At 46.8% G+C, this 24,497-nt stretch overlaps 1 protein-coding gene across 4 annotated transcripts; it reads left to right on the top strand.

Annotated features, from left to right (window-relative positions):
• The first annotated feature begins 210 nt into the window (after positions 1-210).
• On the top strand, positions 211-24,133 carry STX16 (syntaxin 16). 4 transcript variants are annotated; one of them, XM_080813449.1, is made up of 8 exons: positions 211-1,002; positions 15,621-15,728; positions 16,135-16,275; positions 17,162-17,327; positions 18,402-18,493; positions 19,055-19,198; positions 20,432-20,512; positions 22,930-24,133. In XM_080813449.1, exons 1-8 carry the CDS (start codon positions 922-924, stop codon positions 23,032-23,034), a joined length of 918 nt encoding a protein of 305 aa, XP_080669575.1. In that variant the 5' UTR covers positions 211-921; the 3' UTR covers positions 23,035-24,133. The 4 variants fall into 4 exon arrangements, with proteins under 4 accessions (XP_080669575.1, XP_080669574.1, XP_080669576.1 ...); XM_080813448.1 differs by having other exon boundaries at positions 211-1,053; XM_080813450.1 differs by lacking the exon at positions 211-1,002 and adding an exon at positions 14,952-15,077.
• Positions 24,134-24,497: the final 364 nt, after the last annotated feature.

Below are 24,497 nucleotides of genomic sequence, written 5' to 3'. Positions count from 1 at the left end.
CAAGAGGGCGGAGCGCTCCCGCGCCCTGGGGCAGGGGGGCAGGGAGCTCCCGCGCCCGGAACGTTGCGAGCAAGCCTTGTGAACGTCGCAGGGGGGCACTCGCGAGGGACGGACAGGAAGAGGGCCGGGGGGGACGCCAGAACCCGGGACCACAGCACGGAAACGGCCCGGGGCTGAGCTGCAGTCAGATCCGGGGATGGAGGGAGCCGGAGAAGAGGAGTGAGGAGGCTGGGGAGGCAGGCCCCGCTGCCTTCCTGGAGGCCGGCAGGCCGCTGTAGCAGTGGAGGACCAGGCCGCCCAGAAAGGGAAGGGGTCAGGAGGTCGGGCCCGGGCCTTAGCCGGCTCCCACCAGGCCCAGGAAGGGAGGGCCAGAAGCCCTGCAGTTCAGGGCCCAGGCCTGTCCCGGGGTTGTCCAAAGGAGGCCTGGGCCAGGCCTCTGGTGGGGAAACTGAGTCAGAGGCAGGCCTCAGGGCCGGGCCTCGACGCCCGCGAGCCAAGTTAGGGGTAGGGGGCACAGACCCTTGGGGGTCCCAGAGACTAAAGGGGGGTAGGGGGCTTCAGGGCCTCCCAGTCCAGAGCCGGATTGGCGAGTTAGACGCTTGTAGATCCAAGGTTGGATTGGGGTGGGGTCTCTGGGACGTTGGCTAGCCAGGCAAGGATTGGGGGGATTCAAGTGCTTAGAGATCGAAGGCAGGTCCTGAGTAGGGGGAGTCAGACAATTGGAAAGCCTAGGTGGTTATTTGGGGAGGGGTCTCCGCGCTTTGGCGAGGCGCAAAGCGGCGCCTGTTGGGCTCGAGGCCTTGTCCAGAGAGGTTTCCGTGCAGGGCGGGCCGCCTGGGCCCGGCCAAGAGAAAGAAAGTGAATAAACCAGGACGATAAGTGGGCGGGGGGCCCCGAGAGGGGGGTCACAAAGGGTGAGCCATGGCCACCAGGCGTTTAACCGACGCTTTCTTGTTGTTGCGGAATAATTCCATCCAAAACCGGCAGCTGTTAGCCGAGCAAGTGAGTAGTCACACCACCTCCAGCCCTCTGCATTCACGTAGCATTGCTGCGGTGAGTCTCCCGGCGGCCTCTCCGACACACGCACCGTGTGCACTGCGGCTCTGCCTGTCTGTCTGTCTCTGTCTGTCTCTCTGTTTAAAAAAAGAAGATAAGAGTAATAAGACTGAGAGTGGTCGGAAGCGCAGGGTCCCCCGGCGCGGGCCCGGGCACGCCTATAACCCCGGCTGGGGAGACGGCGGCGGGCGGCCCCCGCCGCAGCTCGGCCTTGCCCTCCCCTCCTCACTTCCGCAACCCTCCCCCCACCCCACCCCCGCCGCGGTCGTCACCGCACGACTGGCCGCCTCCAATTTACATATGTTTTAACACGAAGATTGGGGGAAAATTGGGGCCTTTCTGAAGCCTTTTTGTCTCGTTTTGTTTCAGCCCCCCTCCCCCCCCCCCCCGCCTCCCACCCCCATACGGGGCCTCACTTTGGTCCTGATGGCCGGGTCGTGGGCTCGCAGAACCCCAGTCCTTGCAAATGCACGGCACCCTCCCCCCCCCCAAACGAGGAAGCCGTGGGGGTGTGTGTGTGTGTGCGTGTGTGTGAGTGTGTGTGTTTTGTTTTGTTTTTTGTTTTTTTTTTTTCCCCACCCGTTTTCTGCTCCTGGCCTCGCCGCCCTCGATGGGGCCGCGTTCCCTGTGAATGAGCGCCTCACTGTTTTTCCTGGGGGCTCGTGTGTGTGAGACTAAGGTGCTGGGATCCTCGTTTTCCATTTCCCACACAGGAAATTAAGCTTTTCCCTCCATTCGAACTTTAAAAAAAAAAAACCATGGTGTGTATGTGAAAACTAACCTTCAGAATAGCCCATGTTTTTTGATTTAATTACCTGAACCTTTCTTTAGCCCCGCGGTGGAGTCTACCAGGGAGGCCGGGGAAGATGACTGAGGTGGTTTTGTTTGTTTTTGAAGAGGTCTGCTCTCCCTTTCTGAGCCTCGGTTTCTTGCTCTTTCTTGCTCTGAGAAATAAGGCGAGGGGTCCGGACGCTCGGTGCCAGACGGAGATGAGCCCTGGAATACCTGAAATTGAAAAGTGAAGTGACAAAACTAGCTGGTAGTGGGGGGCTCCTTGCTGTAGACAGGCGGGAGGAGGGAAATAAAGTGACCCCCAAACCAGACTCTCGGGCATTATACTTGAGACACGCAGCTTTGGGGATCTCACAGTTATTTCTCCCCTTAGGGACCATATTGCTTCTGAATTTTTTTCCTTTATGACTTTACTGAATGCTTCAGGAAAATCATGCCATGTGTCCTGGTGATGGAAAGACCGTCCACAAAGACAGTTTTTCCTTTTTGTAAATCACAAGTCGAAAATGTCTTTGGCCATATCGCTCCTAGAGAAAAGCTGTTTCAAGCCGTGTGAACAGTTTGAGGAATAAAATAGAGTAGTCGGGTCTAAAAGCATAGAAAACAGGGATGGGGTGTGTTTAGATTTTTATTTACTTAAGAATTTGAATGTTTTTTTCCTGCATGCTAACTAAAGAAATCTTATTGTACTGAAATAAGTGTAAATGGACACAGGCTAATTCCAGTGCAGATTTTGGAAAGAAGGTTCTGAAATAAGCCAAGAATTAGAGAGTAGAAACCGAATGAATAAAACTCCTCAATGGAACTTCAGTTTTATCAAATAAGATGTTAAAATTGCATATTCCCTACATGGCTTGATTTTATGCTACTGATGGGGGAGAAAAACCCCACAGAACTAAAACTCGCATTAAGGTTTCTAAGGTATCAGTTTTAATTTATTGAAAAACGTTGTTTGCTTTTAAATTTTTAATCGTATATAAGGTTCAAAACGCCCTGAACCGTTGGGTAACATGAGACTTTTATTCTTATTAATTATTAAATCAGACAGTTTAAAAACCTGGTGTCTAAGCCGGGCAGCTTTTTAAAAGTGCATCTTTAAGTCAAACATATTTTTAAAAAATGGCTTTCTACATTGGGCAATTAAAAAAATATATAAGCTAAGGCAGATAATTCAGTATGGGTGGCTGGAGTATACAATTCAGAAAAATAGATATGCCAACAAAAGGTGCAGATATGTATAGCAAACTCAGATAATTTCTTGAAAATAGATTGCAGGATCAGACTAAATACACACATCTCAGAACATTGAAAGGTATGTTCTATATATTTTACCATTTAAAATACTACATACTTCAATTAGTCTATTTGGAATTTTTCTCAGATTGTAAGCAATCAGATCATGTAAAATATCCTTGTAGTCAGTTCAGAGGATCTAAAAAACAGAATTTGCAATTAAACAAAAATGGCTTGCTTAAGTTAGAATTTAAAAAGAAAATACACATTCATATTTTTGTGCACATTAAAAAAACACATGGCATGTCAGATTTTTCTGAAGCGTTCAGGGGCAAAGTATTATATCTTCAGTTTGCTTACAATTGATTCAACAGAAACGGTCTGCACACACACACACACACAAAATCAAACATGGCAAGTGTTAACATGACTAAGTACAGGGTATAATTCTTTCGACTTTTCTGGAAGTTGGAAAAGTGCTATGAACATTTGGGAAGAAAGCCATGTCTAACACAATTTTTAAAAACTTTATCAAATAACTTAGGCAGTATTTTCTCTGCATATCTAGCTCAGAGAAATGTTAACACCTCGTTTCTGAATTGGAAATTTCATAACTGTGTAGCAGATCAAAGAAAATCATAGTTCTTAAATTTGAAAATAGACTGGGTTTTAGGTGATATTAGTAATGATGAGTTAATTAAAGTAATTATAATTAAGTTTGTTAATTTTATCAGAGATACCTACTGAAATGTTTAGTAGTAAAATGTTAAAATGCCACTTTTTTATATACTTAACCCCCCCATATGAAACAAATAAGGGAAAGTATTACTGATTATTAAGCCTGTTGAGGACTCTGTGGGGTGACATTATACCATTTTACATGCTTTTCTGTATGTTTGAAAAATTATAAATAAAAACTTAAAAGATATATACAGGTCACTAAAAATGTGAGAAAAATAATTAAAAGGAGACAATTTGTAAATATGTAAAACTTGGGTAATTAAAAAGGAAGCAACTAAATTTTAGAGTTTAACTTAATTTAAAAAATCATAACCTGAATTTTCTAGTTCCTCGTTAGAAGAAAAAGCTGTAGAAGTTAATTTTAGTGTGTGTTTGTTACCACACACACAACCCAAAAGAAATCAGTAAATCACATTGAACTGATAGTTTGGGGATTTTGGGGGTTTGTTTTTTGCAAGTTTTAAATCTGAATGTTCACATCCTTATTTAAGGAAAAAGCTGTGGAAATTGTCAAGTTGTATGCATGTGTGTATTCTCACACCTCAAAACAAAGTACACCTAAAGCCGTAACATTCAAGAAACTTAAACATGGTGGTTGTTTTTTTTTGCATCCTGCTCAGAGGGGGAAAAACCCCCAGAAGCTGGGTGGTGGTGATGGGGGGCTTATTGTGCGTACCTACATGCATGCATACTAAAAGAGGTTTTTGCAGCGTTCAGGCAAATATGTCACAGCTAAGCAGGAATTTAAGGAGGATGTACAGCGACAAAACAAAGTCCCCTGGGCCAGCAGAGACCTAAAGGTCCTTGACCCGACATCCCTTCCCTGATAACCCCTGTGCCTCTCTTTCTTGACCCCATTCTGTGATGGCTGTAGGAAATTCCAGCAGCCTGTCATTCCACCTCTTGTGCTACCAAAAAAAGTCTGCCCGTATGAACCCCAGCTCTGTACCTTGTGTCCTGTGGTCCTAGCTCGGGTTCTGGCCCTCGGGGTCTCGGACACGGGAAGCCTCTTCCTTCTGCACGATAACCCTGCAGCCTTCGCGTTGCCGAGAGCCTTCTCCGTCTAGCTCAGCAGTCCCTGCTCAGACAGCCTGGTTAAGTTTCTTGCCTGTGAATGAAACCTAGTGTTTCTGTATGCTTTTTCAAGTTTACCACCCAGAACCGAACACAATTCCACTTCATTGTGTTTTTGCTTATACTGATACTGGTAAAACTAATTGTTAGAAACAGACTGGGGTTTGGTTTTTAGATGTGGAGCAAAATGCAGTGGTTGGCATTTCTCATCCATTGTGTTTGGGCCGCAATGTGGGCTCCCCCATCGCCGATGTGCCTCAAGGGCAGGTGTGAAATAAAGGAAGGCGGAAGGCGCGGGACTTGAAGTCTGGGAATTTAGGGTTACGTCGTCGCACTCTGCGGCTGGCCCAGAACGTGTCTGTAGGCAAGCGTTTTAAACCCTTCCGACGTCTTTGCCTTATTTGTAAGTTGAGGGGCTTAAGTTAGGTGATTTCTAGGGTTTCGGTACAGTTTCTCCTGGCCCAGCCCACGGCCCTAGCTTTCATTTAAAAGGGAGTAGTCCGCAGCGTCCCCGTGCCCGTCAGCCCGGTGTCGCGCAGAAATCCCGGGAAACAGCTTCAGTGCTTTGCAGAAAGAACTCTGACGTTGCTTTGGCCAAGCGCAGGTTTTAAGGCACCACCTCATTCACGCAGTGACAGGCAGCTTGGCTTTAGGTAGCTGAAATGAATTCACAAAGTAAAATAATCATTCCCCAAAACATGGAAAGTCTTAAATGAATGAAACGTAGTTGTTGAGTTGTTCCATCGAATGAGGGGCTGTAGGACACGCGTGATTGCTTTGATCTGGGATGGATCTGATGGAGGGATTGGAGCGACAGGTTAGCGGTCACTGCCTGACCTGTCCTCTGCTTGAAGATAACGCACCGTCTGTAAATGGAAGTTGGGGTTAATTGGCCTTAGATTGGTTTGGAACTAGCACATTATTTTTAATGAAACATGGTATGCTTTAGGGGAAAAAATGATACTCAGGATTAACTAAGGTTGTAGGAAATCTGAAATCCTTGTTCAGTCTTGACGGTAATATTTGCCAGGGCTTGCTGAGAGCTGACTGTGTGCCTGGCACTGGGGCTGTGTGCACGCGGGCACTTTCCGCGTGCGGCCTCGTTTCATCCTCACAGAGCTCTGTCACACAGGTGCTGTTGTTTTTCTCACGAGACAGATGAGGGAACTGAGGTTTGCAGGAGTCGGGGAGCTCGCCCAGTGTCACCCGCCTGGCGAGTCAGGGTGCTGGGATGGGGCCTCGGGCGACCCTGGCTCCAGAGGCCCACGCTAACCCCTGGGCCACAGCAGTGCTGGCTGCTTTTCCCGGACTCGTGGCGCAGGTCCTGGGAAATGGAAGAACCCATTGTTTAAATCTTTTTTTTTTTCTTTTTCTTGCACTAGGCTAGCATCTTCTGTATGTCAGTTAGCAACCATACAGAGTCCATTTTTACCAGCATATTGAAGGTTCTAGTCCACACTGAGTTTGTTGGAAAATTAATTCTCTGTCTTTAGAATCCAAGTATGAAATCATTGTATATTTCTCTTTAGATTCATTTGCTTTCCTGCCTCTAAAGATTCCCTTTGAGCAGTGAGGCTTATTTGAGAATAAGGGTACTTTGTTGGATAAAAGTGAAGCAAACTTTTATTTGTGCAGTAACGGAAGTAAAGTAAATAGCACTATAGCATAGACCTGTGCTTCCAACTCCGTTTGCTCAACTTTCCCAGACTTCCTGAGTAAACACAGATGGGTTTCCACTTACTGTTCAGTTTTATGTAGAAAGTTCTTTAGACTGTAAATTCCACATGCTGCTTGGAGTTTTCAATATTTGCTTGATTATATGCCATGAGCAGGTCAGAAACCTAGATTTAGACATTGTAAAGATTTAGAAGGTGATGATGTGTAGGAACGTGTTTTCATTTGGCTATATTTTGGTTTTTCCTGGTGGTAATTCTAAATGTTTTAATTTGGGTCCTGACAGAATTTTCTGGAAATTTGGTGGCTGGGGGAGTTTTGAAGGCCTTCTCTTTTTAAATAGCAAAATGGGATGGGGGGGGGCTCTTTGAAAAGATGACCTTCTGAATTTAATTCCAGATGTGATATGGTAGTAGCTGCCTATGGCTAGTAATTCCCTGAATTGTTAATAAAATTAGAGATGCTGGAAGGTGGGGTGGAAGGTGGCCCGAACACCTGGTCTGTCCTCATCTCCGCCATTAAGCTCTGAGATTAGGGAAATGGATTTATACATTTTGAAGCTTCGTTTTCTTATTTGCGATAGAGAGAGTCTTACCTAGCTGGTCATTCTGATTTCACCTCTTATCAACTAATAATTGTAGAAACCAAAAGATCAGGGTGTGTGTGCTTGGTTAAGAATCGAGGACAGGCTCCCGAGTGGCAGAGATCTTAACCGTGGTTTGCAGGGACACTTTGTTCAAAGATCAGATGCCAGGGAGCTGCTGCAGAACAGGCAGATGGACAGACGGAGACCCCAAAGTTAGGGGTTTGCCCTTTGCCTTGTTTTATTAATACAAACATTTCAGTGCTTTCTTGATGAAAATGTTAAAGCTTTTAAAAAATAGAAATATTTTGTTTTTTTCTTTTTAAAGTAAAAGGTAATTAAATCAGATTTCCATTTGACACTATCTTCTCTGTTAAAATGTTCTAGTACTACTGTTACGGCAGGGTGTATATATAAATATAGTTCTCTTTGCTCTCAAAGCAAATTGTGGAAGGAATGAAGAGGACTTTCAGCTTTCTATAATATCAGCTAATTGAATTTTTACATGGAGGAATATTGCTTGATTACACTTTTTATTACTGTCATTGTCTAATAATATTTTGGCCCTGATAGACCAGTTTCATTTGCACTATTAATTTTTAAATAAGGAAGTTATGTTTTTAATTTTCTAAATTTACTGCTAAGCATTAAAAAAAACCCACAGTTGATTATTGAAATTTACCACTAATTATTTCACTGATCAATACTACACGAAAGAAAAAAAGACCTAGTTGTGTAGATTATCCATCATTAGTAAATATCTGCTCAGAAGATAAAGTTCCATGTTGATCTGAAAAAGGACCTTTAGTTTTAAATTGAAACTTAATCCTCTGGCTGCCGGTGCTTCTTCCTTCCTACCCCCCTTAGGAAAAAAAAAAATCTCTCCTTATCTTTTTGTTTTGTTTTGTTTACTTGCTTTTCTAATAGCTTTATAAATAACTATGTGCTTTCTAGGCTAGTAGTAATATACGGCAAGCAAATGGGAAGAGTTTTTCTTTTCTTTTCCCACCTGTGTCTCTCTCCGGGGAAGAATGGTTTCTCGGCTTGCTTATTACCAGGGATAAAGCCGTGTCTGCAGGATTGAATTTGTAGAGACCTTACATGTGTGGTCACTCAAATATTATCTGAATACAGCCATAGATGATTTTTGTGGGGTGTTCATTTTCTAATTTTGCTGCATTTGCAGGGCTGATTTACATGCTGAATGTACATGTATTTGACACGGTGAAACTGCATTTTAGCTTTGCTTTCTTTTTTTTTTTTTATCTTCCTAAGGGAAATTTAGAATATTGTGTGTGATAGTTTGTATTTACGAAACAGATTGGCATTATATTTTAGTGAAACTAAAGCGAGTGTATTTTATTTGTTTATTGTATTTTAATTTTTACAACTGTTTATTGTTTGTTTCCTGTTTCATTCACCAAAACAACAATCACAGTAAATAAAGAAAAATGTATATTGATGTACCTTTTTTTTTTTTTTTTTTAAGGAACAATCACAAGGGGAAGATTTTTTAAATGCCTGGGTTAGTGGATCTTTATTTTTAGTCTGCTTTAGAGTTGCTTAAGATCAGTGTTTTCTCAACTGACCATACCTTATCTGTCTGTCCCCATCCTTCTTTTTCTCTTTGCTATCCCTAACTGGATGGGACTGATGGGAACGACATGTCTCTTCAGGAGCTGGATGAGGTATTGTGTTTTGAATATTTTTGTATGTTAGTTAATAAAATTATGTTGGATTTTTCCTGAAGTCTTTGGTCATATACAGAACGCTAACAGAGCTTATATATATTTTAGCATTTATTTTGATTACTTATAATTGTTGTGCTTAACAATTTAATCCTCAGGATTTATTTAATATGCTTTCACACCAGGTAAATTGGTGGTTTAGGGAAGGGCTTAAGGAACTATTATTTACTGCTCTTAGGAAAGTGTCTCGACTTCGGCAGCAGTAAAGGTGGAGCCTTTTCTTGAACTTCCAAAACCCAGATTGTTTTTAGGGTTATGTGTGTAACTCACGTGGAGCACAGAAGGATGTGATGTCTGGGGAGAACCCGAAGGAAGCAGAGCTCAGGCCCGGTGGACCTGCCCAGGAGGCTTCACAGCCCTGTGTTTGGGGTGAAGCCGGCGAGCCTCCGTGTGAGCTCACTGAGCTGGGGAGTGCGGGGTCTGCTTCTGCCCCCTTCCCAGCCGCACATTTGGCCTTTTCCTGACTTGCTGACAGTTCACCCAGAAGATGAAGAGGGTGCATATTCCTAGCACTTTATTCCAGAAGCGCTCATGAAAGGGTCGAGGAGAAAGGAGATTGAACTGTGGCTGTCCGTTTTGTGTCTCCATCACTCGTTTCAGCAGCAAAGGGGTAAAAATATTTTTCCTGAGGGTAGACCTTTTAAAAAGAGTAATGGAGGGGGGTGTTTTTTGTTTTTTGTTTTGTTTTGTTTTGTTTTGTTTTAATTTAGAAGTCTGACCAGTGAGCTGGGATTAGGGTGACTATCTTCAAAACCGTTGGGGCTCCTAACTAGAAGATAAAGATCTACCTGTAAGCTTTAAAATCCTTTTTAACTAGTTGATAATAGCAACAGACAGGGATCAACCTCAATATCCTGCATCGAGAACTGGTGAAATAAGTGAGGTAGATCGCGTCCTGATGCTCCGTCCCTCGTACTGAGCATGGCCCTTCCCCGCGGGCCTCAGCCCCCTGAGCTCCCAGACCCGTGGCTGAGTGCAAAGGAGCCCGGGGCCAGATAGTGCGCACCACGTGATTCCCGCTCTCTCGCTTTCCGATTTAGAGAAGAAGGACTCACATTGATACTTGTGTGGACTTAGAAGGTTTCTGAAGAGACACAATAAACAATTTGCAGTGGACACCATCCAGGAAAAGTCTGGGATGGAGGAGAAACTTCCTTTCATTGCTTACCTTTTTCTTAGGTTGGATATCTGTTTTTAAAACATGTGCATGTATTACTTTTGTCATTAAAAAACAGTTAGGATTTAAAAGCAGCTACCTTTAAGTGGGGAGCTCATTGAGCCATGTGCCATGGCCTCCCTGCCAGAGCTCGGCCTGGGCCCGGGCCCGGGCGAGAGAAGCGGCTGCAGCACACACAGTGAGGGGAAGCCTCTCCGGGGCATGGCCGGCGGGATGCCCATGGCTTTGCTGACCAGACTTGAGCGGCGTGAAGGTCTGGGGCTTAGGGAGGAGGCCTTTTAGAACAGGTGTTCCCCCTTGCTGAAGAGTTTGGAGATGCGGGTCTTAATGGCCCCCAAAGGGAAGTGTGCGATGGGGGACAGATAACAGCAGGACGGCTTGGATTGAGGAAGCATTGACCACTGTCCACACAGGGAGCGCATCTAAAGTCAGGGTACTCAGGGTTGGCCCTCTGAGCCAATTTCCAGCCTTTCCTCCTTCCACTGTTGGAGCTACAGGCCCTTCTGCTTTTCTTCTTAGCTTCTGGGCGTTTAAAGGGGCTCGCCATATTGTCACCAGAGACCCTGCGTGGAGAGCCCCTTCGCCACACGCAGCTCGCGTGCTGTCGGAATCCTCTGGACTCAAAGCCCAGTCCCCGTCCCTGTGCATGGGGCCTCCTCGTCCTCTCGAGCGCTTCGCTTGGCCCTTTTGCGTCCTTTGTCCAGAACCATCTTTTATGGAGTGTAGCTTCCAGAACTGCATTTTATTTACTTCGTTCCATCTATCTACTGTTGACTCGGCAATTATAATTGTGTATTTGTTACCGCTAAATTCCCAGGTGCTGAGGTAGGGGCTGGGGATGTTTGGAAAGGGTGATCAGAGCCCTGCCTCACCGGAGCTGCGGGGGGGGGGGGGGGCTGCAAGTCAGAGCCTTCTGGGGATGGTGAGAGTGACCCCCTGGTTCTGGGCGTGAGGTAGATGGAGGCACACCCCTTTGTAGTTGAGGTCTGAGCAGACTTTGCTGACTGCATCCCTTGGGTCTCCCAGAGTAAAGCCATCCTGTCCGGTGGCGCTCCATAGTGTGTCCGCATTAGACTGTCATTCTCCTACTTAGATCAGCTTGAAAGTCTGCAGCCTGGGGGACCGCTCTTCTTCCTTCTCCAGAAGTACCAAGTGCGGCGTCCCTACTTTCTTAACCCAGAGAAGTATCCGGCCCTCTCCTTTGCTCCCTGCCCTAATCTACTTCCTCTTCTATAACAAAGTCATCTCCCAAGCTGTTGGGTTTTTAAAATTCATAATAGGACATAATAAAAAATTACAAGAAGTAAATGTCAAGCTCTCAAACCACATAGCCTGGGCAGCGGGGAGTGATACAGTGGGGACATGGGGGCCCCAGACCGGGCCCACTGGTCACCTGCTGAGAAGGTCTGTCATGGGGGAGCCGACAGTGGTAGGGAGGAGGCAGAGGCTCATTGTCCATATTTGTACAACAGGGGGCGGTCCCCTCCAAAGACTTATTGGGGTACAGAGATCAATTTAGCGGGAGGGCAGCACCGACAACTCAGGCCATCATCGCTCCCTACTGATCTTTTTCGAGGGTGTGTATAGTGATTGAGAAGAAAGGGAAAATCAGTGAAACCAGCAGCATTTGTCTCTGCCTGGACGGTGTGATTCTCTGAGTTTGTATTTCCATATTTTTTTGTATATTTAAAAAGGTGTCTGTTTTGAACATTTATTGTTTCGTAACCAGGAAAAGTAATCACTATTTTAAAACTTTCACAGATTTTAAAAAACATACGGTAGTGGTGACATCCCTTGATTGAGTTATGCCCGTGGCCTGACTACATCAGATGTGCTCCTGATTATCCCATGTGGAAGTGAGGGTGGCCAGGCTGTAATTTTCAACGTCCCTTCTGGACTTTTTAAATGTTCATTGCCACAAACAATCCAGAATTGTCGGTATTGTTTCTTGTTGCCAGTGCATTATGACTAAACGTAGTTTATTTTATTTTTAGATGTAGGGTCTGAGGGGTGGAAGGGGGAGTGTGTCTGGCCATGCTAATCTCAACAGAGGCTTTGCCTTGTCCTTAATCTTACAGTACACTAACTCAGGGTTTTCTCAGAGTAGAGAGACTCTATATTCGGAGCAGCCAGATTTATAAGAGTCTGTGTGTGTGTGCATTCCTTCCATAGATCAAGAACTTGTCTGTACTGTCTGGTGCTCTTTTAGGGGCGAATGTCAACATCCAAAGTGGATCAAGGGCGACAGATGACTTGAGTGAGACTAGTAAGAAGCCTTTTGCGGGGGGGGGGGGGGGAGCCTTTTAGGTGTGCCGTTTTGAGCGTCTGTTGGAATTTTCCTGTGTTGGCAGCCCTGAGTTAGGGTCGCACACCCCCACAGTTCTCAGAGGACAGAGCCACAAATCAGAGACACGAATTCTGAAATTCTTATGAGTACAATTTTTACTAATTTTTTTTTTAATTTAAAAAATAGGGGAAGATATTTTACTTGAGAAGCACAAGTTCATTTAAGAAAAGCTTTAAAGACTGGTGTCCTATATTCAGAGAGGGGACTAGGTTGAAATTCAGCAAGGATGAGTAAAGAGAATTAAAAATCTGGCCGTTTTTAAAGCCCGTGTTGGCTAGAATGGCAGCTTGAAAACTGGTATGTCCTGGGTCTTAAGAAAATAAGAAAACATGTTCTCAAATATGAAGTGAGGTTTCTGAAACTGAAAGGGTGATTGTTTTGCACTTAAAATATATTTTTTTAATGTTCATCTTTGTTCCTGTTTCAAATAATTGACATTTATCTTCAGTTGTGTTTACTCTTCTCAAAATTTTTAAATTTTTTTAAATTTTAAGTTTGTACTGATAAAATAAATGACACATTTCATCCAAGTGCTGCTGAATTTCTTTTTCACGATATGCATGGCTATAGACTATGTTAGAGAGGGGACAGGTTTTCCCATTTTTCAAGTTGGCAAAACCCTGATGCAGTGTAGGGGATGCTAGGGCCGGCTTGGTCTGCTGGCATCTGTCCCCTGTGGGCGGGGGTCTCTTCATTAGCAGGCTTCCTTAGAACATTTAAAGAGAAATGTGTTTGCCCCTGTTTTAACTTAACATGCATTTTTGGGGGGAACACAGCTCTTGTGTAAAATTAAGTACTGCTGAAAAGAGGTGAATCCACTTCAACTGACTTTTCTCATCTGACAGTTTCTCATTAGTTTCAGCTAAAGTGATACTAATTACTATCCAGATAAATTTAGATAAATACCATCTCTGTATCTTCTTAGTTCAATGTATTTGTAAAAACAGTACAAAGTAAGATCCTGAGTTTAAAAGCCATAAATAAAACAAATTATTACGCCATTGAAAATGATACAATAATAAAACACAGCGGCTGGGTAATAAGCCAGGATCGCGAGAGCAGTGTCGCCCGTGAGGAGGCACCGCGGCAGCTCCGGGCCTCGCTGAGTTTTAAGAGCTGGAGGTGGAAGTTCCCGTTCTGCTCCCGCGGGCCCACGGCTCTGTGTCCAGCACCGCTGTGTGCGTGGCCGGTCCCTCCTGCCTTGGTCCCTCTGCCCTGCACGAGGTTGCGTACTCCTAGGGACTTCGGAGCAGGAGTTGGAGGAATAGACAGCTCCGCTGCTTGCTGTCTGTCCTGCTCTGTCTAGGATGAGTCTGACCCTCATCGCCGCGTCCACAGAGGGTCAGGGAGGGAGGCCGCTTTGTCCTGACGCGTGTGCACTCCCTGGGAGCCTGCCCTGTAGTCCCAGGCACCGCTGGTGGGGGGACTGGGCCTGAGGACTGTGTTTCCTGGTGGTGGTTCAGTCTGGAGGCTTGTTGTCTTGATTTGTTTTCTTAGCAAATTGCAATTCTGTTTCCCGGGCCTGCCAAAGTGCCAGGTAGCTTGTGCAGTAGATGGGGCTTCTGGAGTGCGCCCGCCTGGTGGTCGTCTGTCCCGGGATAGCTTTGTGACCTTGGGCAAGCTCCTTAACTTTTCTGAGTTTCAGTTTCCTCGTTTACAGATTGGAATAATAGTTCCTAGCTCACCTAGTTTCTGTGAGGACTAAAACAATACAAAGAACATAAGATCCCTATTAGGGAGCTCTGAAAAACGAGCTGCGCCGCCGTGCCTGAGGGTTACCGCTTCGTGGACTCAGCCCCGGATCGTGCAGGTTGGATGACACACGGTTTGTTTACAACCGCAGATGACACCGTGGTCCTGTAGGGTCCACGCGGCGGCGGAATGCTGGTGACTTAATCACGACTCACAGACGCTCCGGGAGCAGTTATGAGGATTCTGGTCCCTTCAGTGTGATCTGCGACCGCACAGAAGGCCCTAAGCCCCTGGGGGCAGAACTGGGCGAGGGGGTGGGGTGGGACAGGGGCAGACGCAAGACCCCAGTTTGCTTGTCAGAATTTTACTGTCAACTGTTCAGGATTTAGCGCTTATTACTTGAAGAATTTTTTTTAATGTAGGTTTTTCCTTACGTTCTGTTTTTCCCCTTTATCTGTGGATTTTTAAACTTTGCCTTGTTCCTTTATTAGAAGAGCAAACAAGTATTTGCTAAATGAATGAAAAAATAAATGTAGATAAATGCAAGGAAGGGGGAAGAAAAGCAATATAAATTCTTCACCCAATTCTGCGGTATGATTTAGAAAATTTACAAAGTATTACCTGTATAAGACTTTTATATATTGTTTTCCATTATTTTTTGATCATCATTTGGATCTTTGAACACTGGCAGTTATAAATTCTGAGCTCCGGAGGCACCTCGGGATTCTTTGAACCTGTTCACTGCCTCTAGGCAAGAGAGCAGCTTAACCAAGCCAGACCCACGATCACCCTCCCCATCTTCAAGGCTTTCTAAGGCAGTGTCTTATGCAGGGAAAATCAACGGGAGCTCTCGGTATCATTTCAAAATAAGTGAAAACGTTGCCTGTGGACGTGGAGCTGAAGAAAGGGAGCGGCAGTCAGGATTGCAGTCAGATTTTTCAGGATGGCTTTTGCCAAATGGTGGGTAATTTGCTAATCGTTTTAGGCAGTTCTTTCACAGATTTTAACACACGGTTAATGATCTTGTGACCAAGATAACTGGATCAGCCCCATTTCCGAAATAAGCTAAATGTGTGAGAGTGAACCTCGCTCCTGTTGAACATTTTGTGTGAGTCCATTTGTAACCTAGTGTTTTTTTTTTTAACTTATATGTGATCGCATTAATTTTTGAGGTTCATGCCGTCGTGTCTTACACAGTACTCGTACTAAGAGGTCTTTCTGTTAAGGATCTTTTGTTGATTTTTTTTATTACATTTTTATAGCCAGATCAAGTCAAATTCATGTTCACAAGTATGTCCAAGAAAATTAAGAACTGGTGCATGAAAAGATAGGAAAACAGTCCCAAATCCTAGCAGTTTCAGAGCAAGCTTATGATCAGGCAAGTGCACTTACTCCTCCATTTTTTTGTCTTCTTAGGGAGCGACATTTAAGAGGGTGTAAGAGTTTGCTTATCAGAGTGGAATCTGAATGATTTTTTTTTCATGTCCCTTTATTTCTCCGTAGCTTGCTGATGACCGTATGGCTCTGGTGTCAGGCATTAGCTTAGATCCAGAAGCAGCAATTGGCGTGACAAAACGGTCACCTCCGAAATGGGTGGACGGAGTGGATGAAGTAAGTTGAATGTTAGTTTCATACTTTCTTACTTCTTTAAGTCATTATGATGCCGACGTTTGTTACGCTATCTGCCATAAAGACTGATCCGGCTACACTTGAGTGCACGTCCCTGGAAATACTTTGCTTTAGGTTTACTCAGTTCACACACCACAAGAAGAGGTGTGTGTGTGCGTGTGTGTGTGTGTGTGTGTGCGCGATCTTGGTGTTAGGAGTGACTACCTGGATTATAGAGAGAAACTGAAGAACTGTGTGACGAGGGGGGGTGTTTGAATGAAAAGTTGCTCACGCGTCCGTGAGCCTACACGTTGGCCGAAGCCTGCACTCTGTACTCGAGTGCAGCTAACTGGGAGGCCGACGATGCCTGGCAGGCATCAGTGGGGTCCTGGTGATTTCATTTGTTTAGATACAGTATGATGTCGGCCGGATCAAACAGAAGATGAAGGAATTAGCCAGCCTTCACGACCAGCATTTAAACAGACCCACCCTGGATGACAGCAGTGAGCAAGAACACGCCATTGAAATAACCACCCAAGAGATCACTCAGGTGAGGTTGGAAATGGACCCCAGGGGGATGGGCATTTCCCAGCCTTCTCATGACCCTCTCAGAAGCCATCACGTGGTACAGACTCTAAATCAGATCACACTTCCCAACCCCAAGTTCACAAAGGGACATGAGGCCCTGAGTTCCCCCCAGGAATCAGCATGTGTTGTAGAGGAATGGGGCCAGTTTTCTCAGTTGTCGGTAGATACCACCATGGACTGATTCAGAAGTGTGTACTATTGTGTACTAGTGATTACAAATTATCCATGTTAAAAAATGGTCTTCGTAATTGGAAAAGATCGGGAGCCGTTGCCCAAGACTCGAGTTTATTAGTATCCTTGAGGAAATTAGTACCCTAGAAGAATTCCTTGTAAAATGCTCAACTTGAGTAATTTTTAAGTAATCTGACTAGTGTGTGAGCTCTAGTGTTTTACATTTTTTACTTGTTTGCATCTCCTGGTTGTGATCATCAGTGGAGGGGCCAGGTGCTCTGGGAGAGCCCTGGGTGTTGGAATGTCCGAATCCCAGCTCTTGGCAGGGTAACAAGCCATGGTTCTCATCCCTCTGACTCTGGTGTTCTCATCTATAAAATGGGAACAGTAATATTAATGCCCGCCCCAGGGTGGGGATGGGGGTTCAATGAGAAGATCGCAACAGCAGGGCAACACGTGACGACGGAGCATTAGAAGGTGCGCCCCGCATGCGTTCCCGTCCGGTTCGGTCTTTCTGCGGATGTAGATGAGGCCTCCGACCACTTCGATCTGGTCCCCTTTCCCGAGGTCCGTCTGCGCGAGCGGAGCGGTTGCCGCCCCCCGGGACGCGAGTGCGCAGGCGCTGGCGCTCGGGGCCCCTTCCCGGCCCGCTGTGAGCCGTGGGCTTGTTCTCCCAGCTCTTCCACAGGTGCCAGCGAGCCGTGCAGGCTCTGCCCAGCCGGGCCCGCAGGGCCTGCTCCGAGCAGGAGGAGCGGCTCCTTCGCAACGTGGTGGCCTCGCTGGCGCACGCTCTGCAGGAGCTGTCCACCGGCTTCCGGCGCGCGCAGTCGGGCTACCTCAAACGTGAGTGTCACCGGCTGCTCCGAGGGCTTGGGGTCGCGGGAACGCCAGCGCTAGGACGGCGACCGCTTCCGGTCTTCATCCTCCTCTTTGGCTGCTCGTTGTCCCTTTCCTCCTCTACACTCCATGATGACCCCTGGGGCCTTCCCACCTTCCGGGGCCCACGGAAGCCCCCGCCCCCAGCCGCCCCCACGGGAGGTGCTGCCTGGACTGAGGCTGAGCACAGGCTGTCAGGACAGCCCACAAGCAGCTGAGCGTCCGGCTTCAGGAATTGTGGGAGAATCGTTCCAGCGCGTTTGTAAAGCCTGTAGCTTTCCAGATGTTGGGTTGGGGGAAGCTGCTCACAGAGAGGTGAAATACGTTGTAATGACATGAAAGCTTTGTATTTCCATAACAACTGAAGTATTTGAGTGCCTGGAAACCTTTTCTGGGAGTAGTTGAACCACTGGCTGCTGGCTGCTTGGCCCTAGTGACCCACTCAGCCTACCTTTTCTTCCTAGACAGTGGGAAGTCTGGTTGGCCACATCCGCATTCGAATTACCGCATAAACGGTTTTACTTGATTGCCATTATAATCAATGATATCCCCACATACTAAAGAAACAAAAAACAAAACCTAGTTCCCCCTCTCTCTGACAACTGGCATATTTATATTTTAATTTCAGTACTTCCGAAATTTGATTAGGGCCATTTGGAATTGTTACTGGAGATGCTTGTAGAGAGAAATATTGATTTTTTTAAAAAATGTTTTGTGACAGCAGTTAGTTTAAATATTTCTGCCTCACTTAGAGACTCTCAGGTGGCTTTAAGTGTCCCATTGTCACTCACTTGGCATCAAGTGAATTGTACACGTGTACAGTGTGATTTTTGTCTTGAATAACCCTCAGTGCTTGCATATCGTTACCTGTTTATAATCCTTTACTCTCCCCCCGCCTCTGTTGGAGATAGGCTCCTTTTAAAGCTAAGAATATCTCCATTTTGACTGTTGAGTTTTACTCTAGATTTCCCCTTTTTAATGGTGGAACAGTAACCAGGATGGTTTACGTATTCAAGTAAAGTGAATTCCTATCTGTGATAGGCATGAAGAATCGAGAGGAAAGATCCCAGCATTTTTTTGATACATCAGTACCACTAATGGATGATGGAGACGATAATACTCTGTATGACCGGGTACGTGAAGGGGCTGCAAGGCTGGCTGCTGTGCATTTGCGCTCCGTTCTGTTCCTTCTGCTCATAGACCTGTAGCTTCCGTGCAATGCCGATGGGGCAGCGCTGCTTGACTTGTACATCCGTCAGGTCGTTTTTGCGGCAGGTGGAAGAACAGTCATGGGGGCCATACTGTTCCTTCCTTTCTGTAGGCTGCAAGGAGGTCTTGCCATCTGCCTTCCAGAACCTTCGGGAAAGCAGTCTGCGCACCGCACATTAGGAAGAACCCAGAGAAGTGCAGGGTCGCCCCCAGTGGCTTTGCCGCTCCGCCCTGTGTAGCTGCAGACAGGGGTTCTCTTCGTGTCCCCTGCTTTCGCCCCTAGTGCTTTAGACTGTCCTGCTTGTGTAGGAATTTGGATCTTTCCTGTCAGGGAAAAATAAGTGCTTATGTATTGTGTTTATGTGCTTTATAGAAATAATTTCAGAATTCGGTCTTTAGATGGTATCTGCAGCCGTACAGCGTACCATCTAGGGGGGGAAGAGGAGAATCTAAAGCTACAAATCCGGTACTTCTTGTCTTGCTAGGGTTTTACGGACGACCAGTTGGTGCTGGTGGAGCAGAACACGCTGATGGTGGAGGAGCGGGAGCGGGAGATCCGCCAGATCGTGCAGTCCATCTCAGACCTGAATGAGATATTCAGGGACTTAGGAGCAATGATTGTAGAGCAGGTATGTGCTTCACCTTCCTCATCTCTGAGTCTTCCTGCCGTGACATCTGGTCCTTCTGGAGACTCTTGAATCTGCATTCGTGTCGGGAAACAAAATTTGACCCTCCTCCCCCCATGTATGTGTGCATGTGTGTGTGTGTGCGCGCTTACATGCTTACGTGGGTCTGTGTATGTGCAAACGATAGGCATATACTAATGTCCATTTCCTATGAAACTACTGATAATGTTTATTTTTTTTAAGTAAAAGATAAATGTGGGCAGACGGTCTCGTGTTCTCTGCCCATACTTCAAGGATGCTGATGAGACCACTCTGCTGGGGGGGTCTGGTGGGTTCTGCCCCCACTCAGCAGTGATTCTGGCAGTAGATAAGGTTTTCCTTCTAATTTTGGCAGGTTACTGTGTAAGGGCAACTGGAACCACTAGCTTTCAAGTAGAATTAAATTGTTTGTTCAGTGTTACAATCTGATTAGGGTATTTTATTATCTTGCCAGCAGGGATTTGGGTCCTGATCCCCCTGCAACCAGCTGCACAGTGGAGTGTTGAGGCCGTGGAAGATCTAGTTACAGTAATTACTCCCGCGGTTCCCGAGGAACTGTGCTTGCCACCTCGTCTGATGCAGCGGGTTCCATTAAGAGCTCTGTTCCTCCACATAGCCTGGTGTTCCCTTCTGTCTGTTTGAACCGACAGATTAAACAATTAAAAACAAAATTCTCCTTGAGGCAAACATGTAATTTTACATGGTGGGTCGGAGCTCACCGCCTCTCCTCTGACCTGTGGACACCCATGTTGATGTTGACAGGCGTGCTGGTCGGTTTCCAGGCCTAATCGTGACTGGGCCTGGCTTAACCAGCGAGCTCTGCTCACTGGAATCCAAGCATTTAAGCAGCCCATGGGCACAGAAGTCAGGCCCTCGCCTCACAGAGCCTGTTTCCAGTCAGCCGTGTATCTCTTAAAGCCCCAGTAAGTCTGAGTGTGGCATATGTTAGAGCAGCGAAATCCGAAAAAGAAACCTCAGTTTGTCAGTATTTCTTTCTCACGAGTTAGACTTCATGTAACTAACACAGCACTCTGCCGCTGAGTGCCTCATACTGCTTGGTGACGGGTTCCAGAGCTTTCCGCGTGCCCCTTTCCAGCAGCAGTTGAGTAAAACAGATAGTGCTTGGGTCACGGCGGCTGCGGCTGCAGGTTCCCAGTGGCCGGTGTCGGTCGTCTGTAACTGTCATCTCTTACTCAGGGTACAGTCCTTGACAGAATTGACTACAACGTTGAGCAGTCCTGTGTCAAGACCGAAGACGGCCTGAAACAGCTTCACAAGGTAATGCCGTGCGTTTCTGCAGCCGAGAGTTCGGGGAGCCATTCTCAAATACCTGGGACACAGAGCGGGGGCTCTCAGCGGCGGGGCGTGCAGCAGCGCCCTGTGTCTGTGTAGGCGGCGCTGACCGTGGGGGGCCCGGTCATCCTGCTGCCGGGAGCAACTCCATGGGCATCTTGCACCTGGATTCGAAAATTGCTGAGAAGTGGCAGGAGATTATAAAGGAATGGGGCGTTTCTTCCTTTCGGAAATTATTTCGTTCTTTGGCTCTTCTTGTTTTAGGAAATCAAGGGAATGGGCATCTGCTAGGTGTGTGTCAAACATTCTGTCCACTTGTTGCTGCCGACTCAGGTCTCTCTTGCTGTGACGCATTTCTGATGCGTTGCTGGCGGAGGATTGTTCTGGAGCAGATAAAAATCTCATTTTCCCTTTTAATTACCTTAGTATGTCTGTGTGCCACCTTGAGAAAAGCATAGTTTGTTGAAGTGAGAGTAGCTCTCTTACTCTTTGCTAATAAGGTAGCTATTTCTGGGATATCTTTCATGATATTTATTGAAAAATAACTGGGAAGCGTCTTAGGAATCTTGGCATCGGTGACGAGAAACATCCAGAGGCCGCCGAGCAGCTCCCCTATGTAATTGGGAGCGTCTTTTCTTTAAAAGGAATGGATGCTCATACTTCACAAATACAGTAAGTCCCGTCCATTTCCTTGCAGCCGTTGAGACCGTGTGATGGTTGCGGCCATATAATGAGCATTTTTGCAGTCCGCAGATGGACGGCTCTGCCGCCGTTCGGAAGCCAGTTGCTCTCCATGGCAGGAGTGGCCCCGTCTGACGATGACACCAGCTTTACAGAAAGGGAACCCCGCACCTCCCTTCCGTGTGCTCGCGGCTGCGGCGGGGCGCGGGTGACGCCAGCGCACGATGGAGGGGAACGGCCTGCCCCGGGCGAGCAGCGGGCTTCTCGAGCTGCCGAACCTGCGTATGAAACACTGATAACTAGCTTGAGTTCTCTGCTCTGAAATACCCACTTTCTGATACGCTGTTGAATTATGCATTGGTTTTGAAGTTTCTTAAATAAAAGCTAGTGAGACATGTTTTGTAATAAGGCACAGATAAAGGGCAGAGCTTTCTCTGCAGGAGTGTACAAATCCAGTGGGAACTAGAAATTTTGTTTTGGGTTCTACTTTATAAATCACTTTGAGAAGCTTTAAAGTATATCATTTCATATCGGCTTCCCTGGTGTTTTAGGTTCCGTATTAGAGCAGCAAACGTGCTCCGGCTTCCCCCTCCGGTCACACTGCTGTCAGTGGCGTGGCTGGCCAGTCCCCTGGCGGTCCCCTCATCTGAGGAGGATGGAGCCTGGGGGTGGCTCCGCACGGGCCGGACTCTGCAGCCGGGTTCATCTGCCTGCCCCGATGTTCCTCCCGGTTGATGAGTGGCTCCCCGTGGGTGTGTAGGCTCCCTTAGGAAACAAAACCACCAGTCAGAAGGTTGATGGGGACCACGGAAGTAAAGCAGAAGAGATTGGATATTCTTAGACGTTTCCATCAGGCTGTCTCCTTCGTGTCCTTCCCTGTGAAGGAGCATCACCTGGGGAGGGTGACCTCGCAGCTCCCTCCTCGGCCGCCCTCCTCTCCCGGGTCAGTCCCCAGGAACCCAGGTGGGGCGTTTTTGTGTGGTGCACAACAGGCGTGGTGTGAGTGAGGTTGTCCCCCTCCCCGGCCCCGCCGCCCAGCCCCGCGCAGGGCCTCCAGGCTGCTGTGGGCAGGGGAGGAGCGCGGCGGGTGCTGAGCCCTGGAAGCTCCTGGCTGTTGTGCTGGCGGAAGCACTGCGGGCACGCGATTATCTCAGGGAGGCTCTTTGTGCACTTGAGACCCGTGGGGCGTGCTTTTCGCACTCCTGTTGCAGCAGACGAGTGGTCCTGTTTCCAGCATCAGGGGAGGCAAAAAACGCGCCTCTTGGGGGCCGTCCTCCGTTCATACTCACTGGCTGGGGTGAGCTCAGCCCGTTGTTGGAGGTCCTCACGAAGGAGGTATGCGTTCATCCGAAAACTGTGTCCAGAAGCGGGAGGCTCTCCTCAAAAGAGTGGCTCCTTGGAGTCCGGGGAAGGGGGAGGAGAAGCAGGTCCACCCAGCCCCGGGCTGGAATCTGGGGCTCCTGCCACCGGCATGTGTCCTTTGTGGGCCCAGGCCGGGTCCCGGGCCCCCGGGGTAGCTCGGTAGCTCCGGCCTCCTGCAGGCTGTCCGCTCGCATTGAGGAACGTGCTAGAACTGGTGGCAGGGGTTGTAGTGACGTGATGTAGCCTGTGGCAGAGAGGCCAGCGATGCAGACAGAGCCGCGGGCCCAGGACTGGAAACAAGCGAGACTTGATTTTGGATTTTTGGGAAAATGACGGCCTCTTCCCCCCTCTCTCTCTAGGCAGAGCAGTACCAAAGGAAGAATCGGAAGATGCTTGTGATTTTAATATTATTTGTCATCATCATTGTCCTCATTGTTGTCCTCATCGGCGTGAAGTCTCGCTAGGTGTCTGTGGGCCTGCGTGTGCCACCCGCATGGTCTCCCAGGCGCAAGGGGCGTGGCCACCCCGCGGGCACAGCAGAGGCGCAGACTGCAGACCGCGTGGGGGCCGCGAGCGCCGGCCTGGACTCCTCGTCACAGTCGTGCTCAAGCAGAGGGAACGGGCTTCTGGTTTTCCTTCGTTGTCAAGAATTTAAGGACCTTTGCTACTGCTGCAAAATAGAGATTGAGCTATGTCATCAGTTATAATATATATTTTTTTTAGAAAGAGAAAATGAGTTGAATGTTTACAGGCACTCCACAAGCTGGTCGATACTGTATGTGCATATGTTATTTTTTTAGCCGTCATGTCAGAGCAACATGTTAAAATGATTTTTGGAAACATTTTTTAAAAACCATCTGGTTTTTAAGAAATTTGGTACCAAAAATTTGTGAGTAGAGGCAAAAATGCCTCTTCATCTTTCTTTGTATGTTTTCCAGTTGAAAACAAACTGAGAAGTCCTTTAAGAATTTATAATCCATTCCCCATTAACTTAATTTAGCTTTTCCATCACTGTTAATGATCAGAGTAACAAAGTGTGAAAAAGAAGAAACCATCATTGATGGTAATTAACACATTTAGATGGGCCGGTTACAACGGCCTCATAAGTTTGAGTTAACTGTAAATGGGCTGTTCCTCATCCAGAATCCGTGCCCTGCATCTTCTACTGTAAACCAAAAGGGGTTACTAAACAAAACCACCTAAACTTAGAAGTTGGTGATTCAAACCGACCTCACCAGAAAACATGCAAACGGAAGATGGGCAGTGTCATGAAAGTCACCAGAATCAGCCAGTGTGTCCCTGTGCTCGTCCCCAGCCGTCCTTGCTCAATCCATTACTTCTATACTAACCACATAATGGCCTGTTCAAACCAGACACCATTTAATGAGCTGTGAATTTACACACAGGCCGTTCTGAATGGGCCACCCCATTTAGGATTAGTGGGTCTCAAATTATTAACCAAACATCACTCCGTTTCAAAGTAAAATATTCCACCAGTGGTATGATTTATCAGCTCTTTCACTGCTGCTAACATACCCAAGAAAGTAGGCATGTTCCTGCAGATTTTGAAAATCTGGATTAGGAAATCCCTCCTTTGCGTGAGCATGAATCAGATCGCCAAAGCAAGACTTTGCCGTTTACTTACCTATTATCAATATGGTGCTCGAATATATTTCTAGAACTGTAGAATAATGTGGAAAGTGATGGCGACTTTGAAAGCTGAAGTTGTTCATGTTTTATTGGGTCTTGAGACACCAGTATCTTTTTAATGGTCTTTGTATAATTTCCGATGGCTCTTCCATTGTTTTTTACCTCTCCTAAAAATTTGGAGAAGAGCATGACTTCATTAGATGTGCCGTGCTTTATTTGGATCAGTCACATAAAATATCTCTTTAGAATTGACTTTAAAGTTGAACCAGAGGTTCAA

This window comes from Martes martes (genome assembly GCF_963455335.1).
Source record: "Martes martes genome assembly, chromosome: 9".
Classification (NCBI taxonomy): domain Eukaryota; kingdom Metazoa; phylum Chordata; class Mammalia; order Carnivora; family Mustelidae; genus Martes; species Martes martes.
Note: the sequence above shows the minus strand (reverse complement) of the source record. Positions and strands in the feature narration are given on the sequence as shown.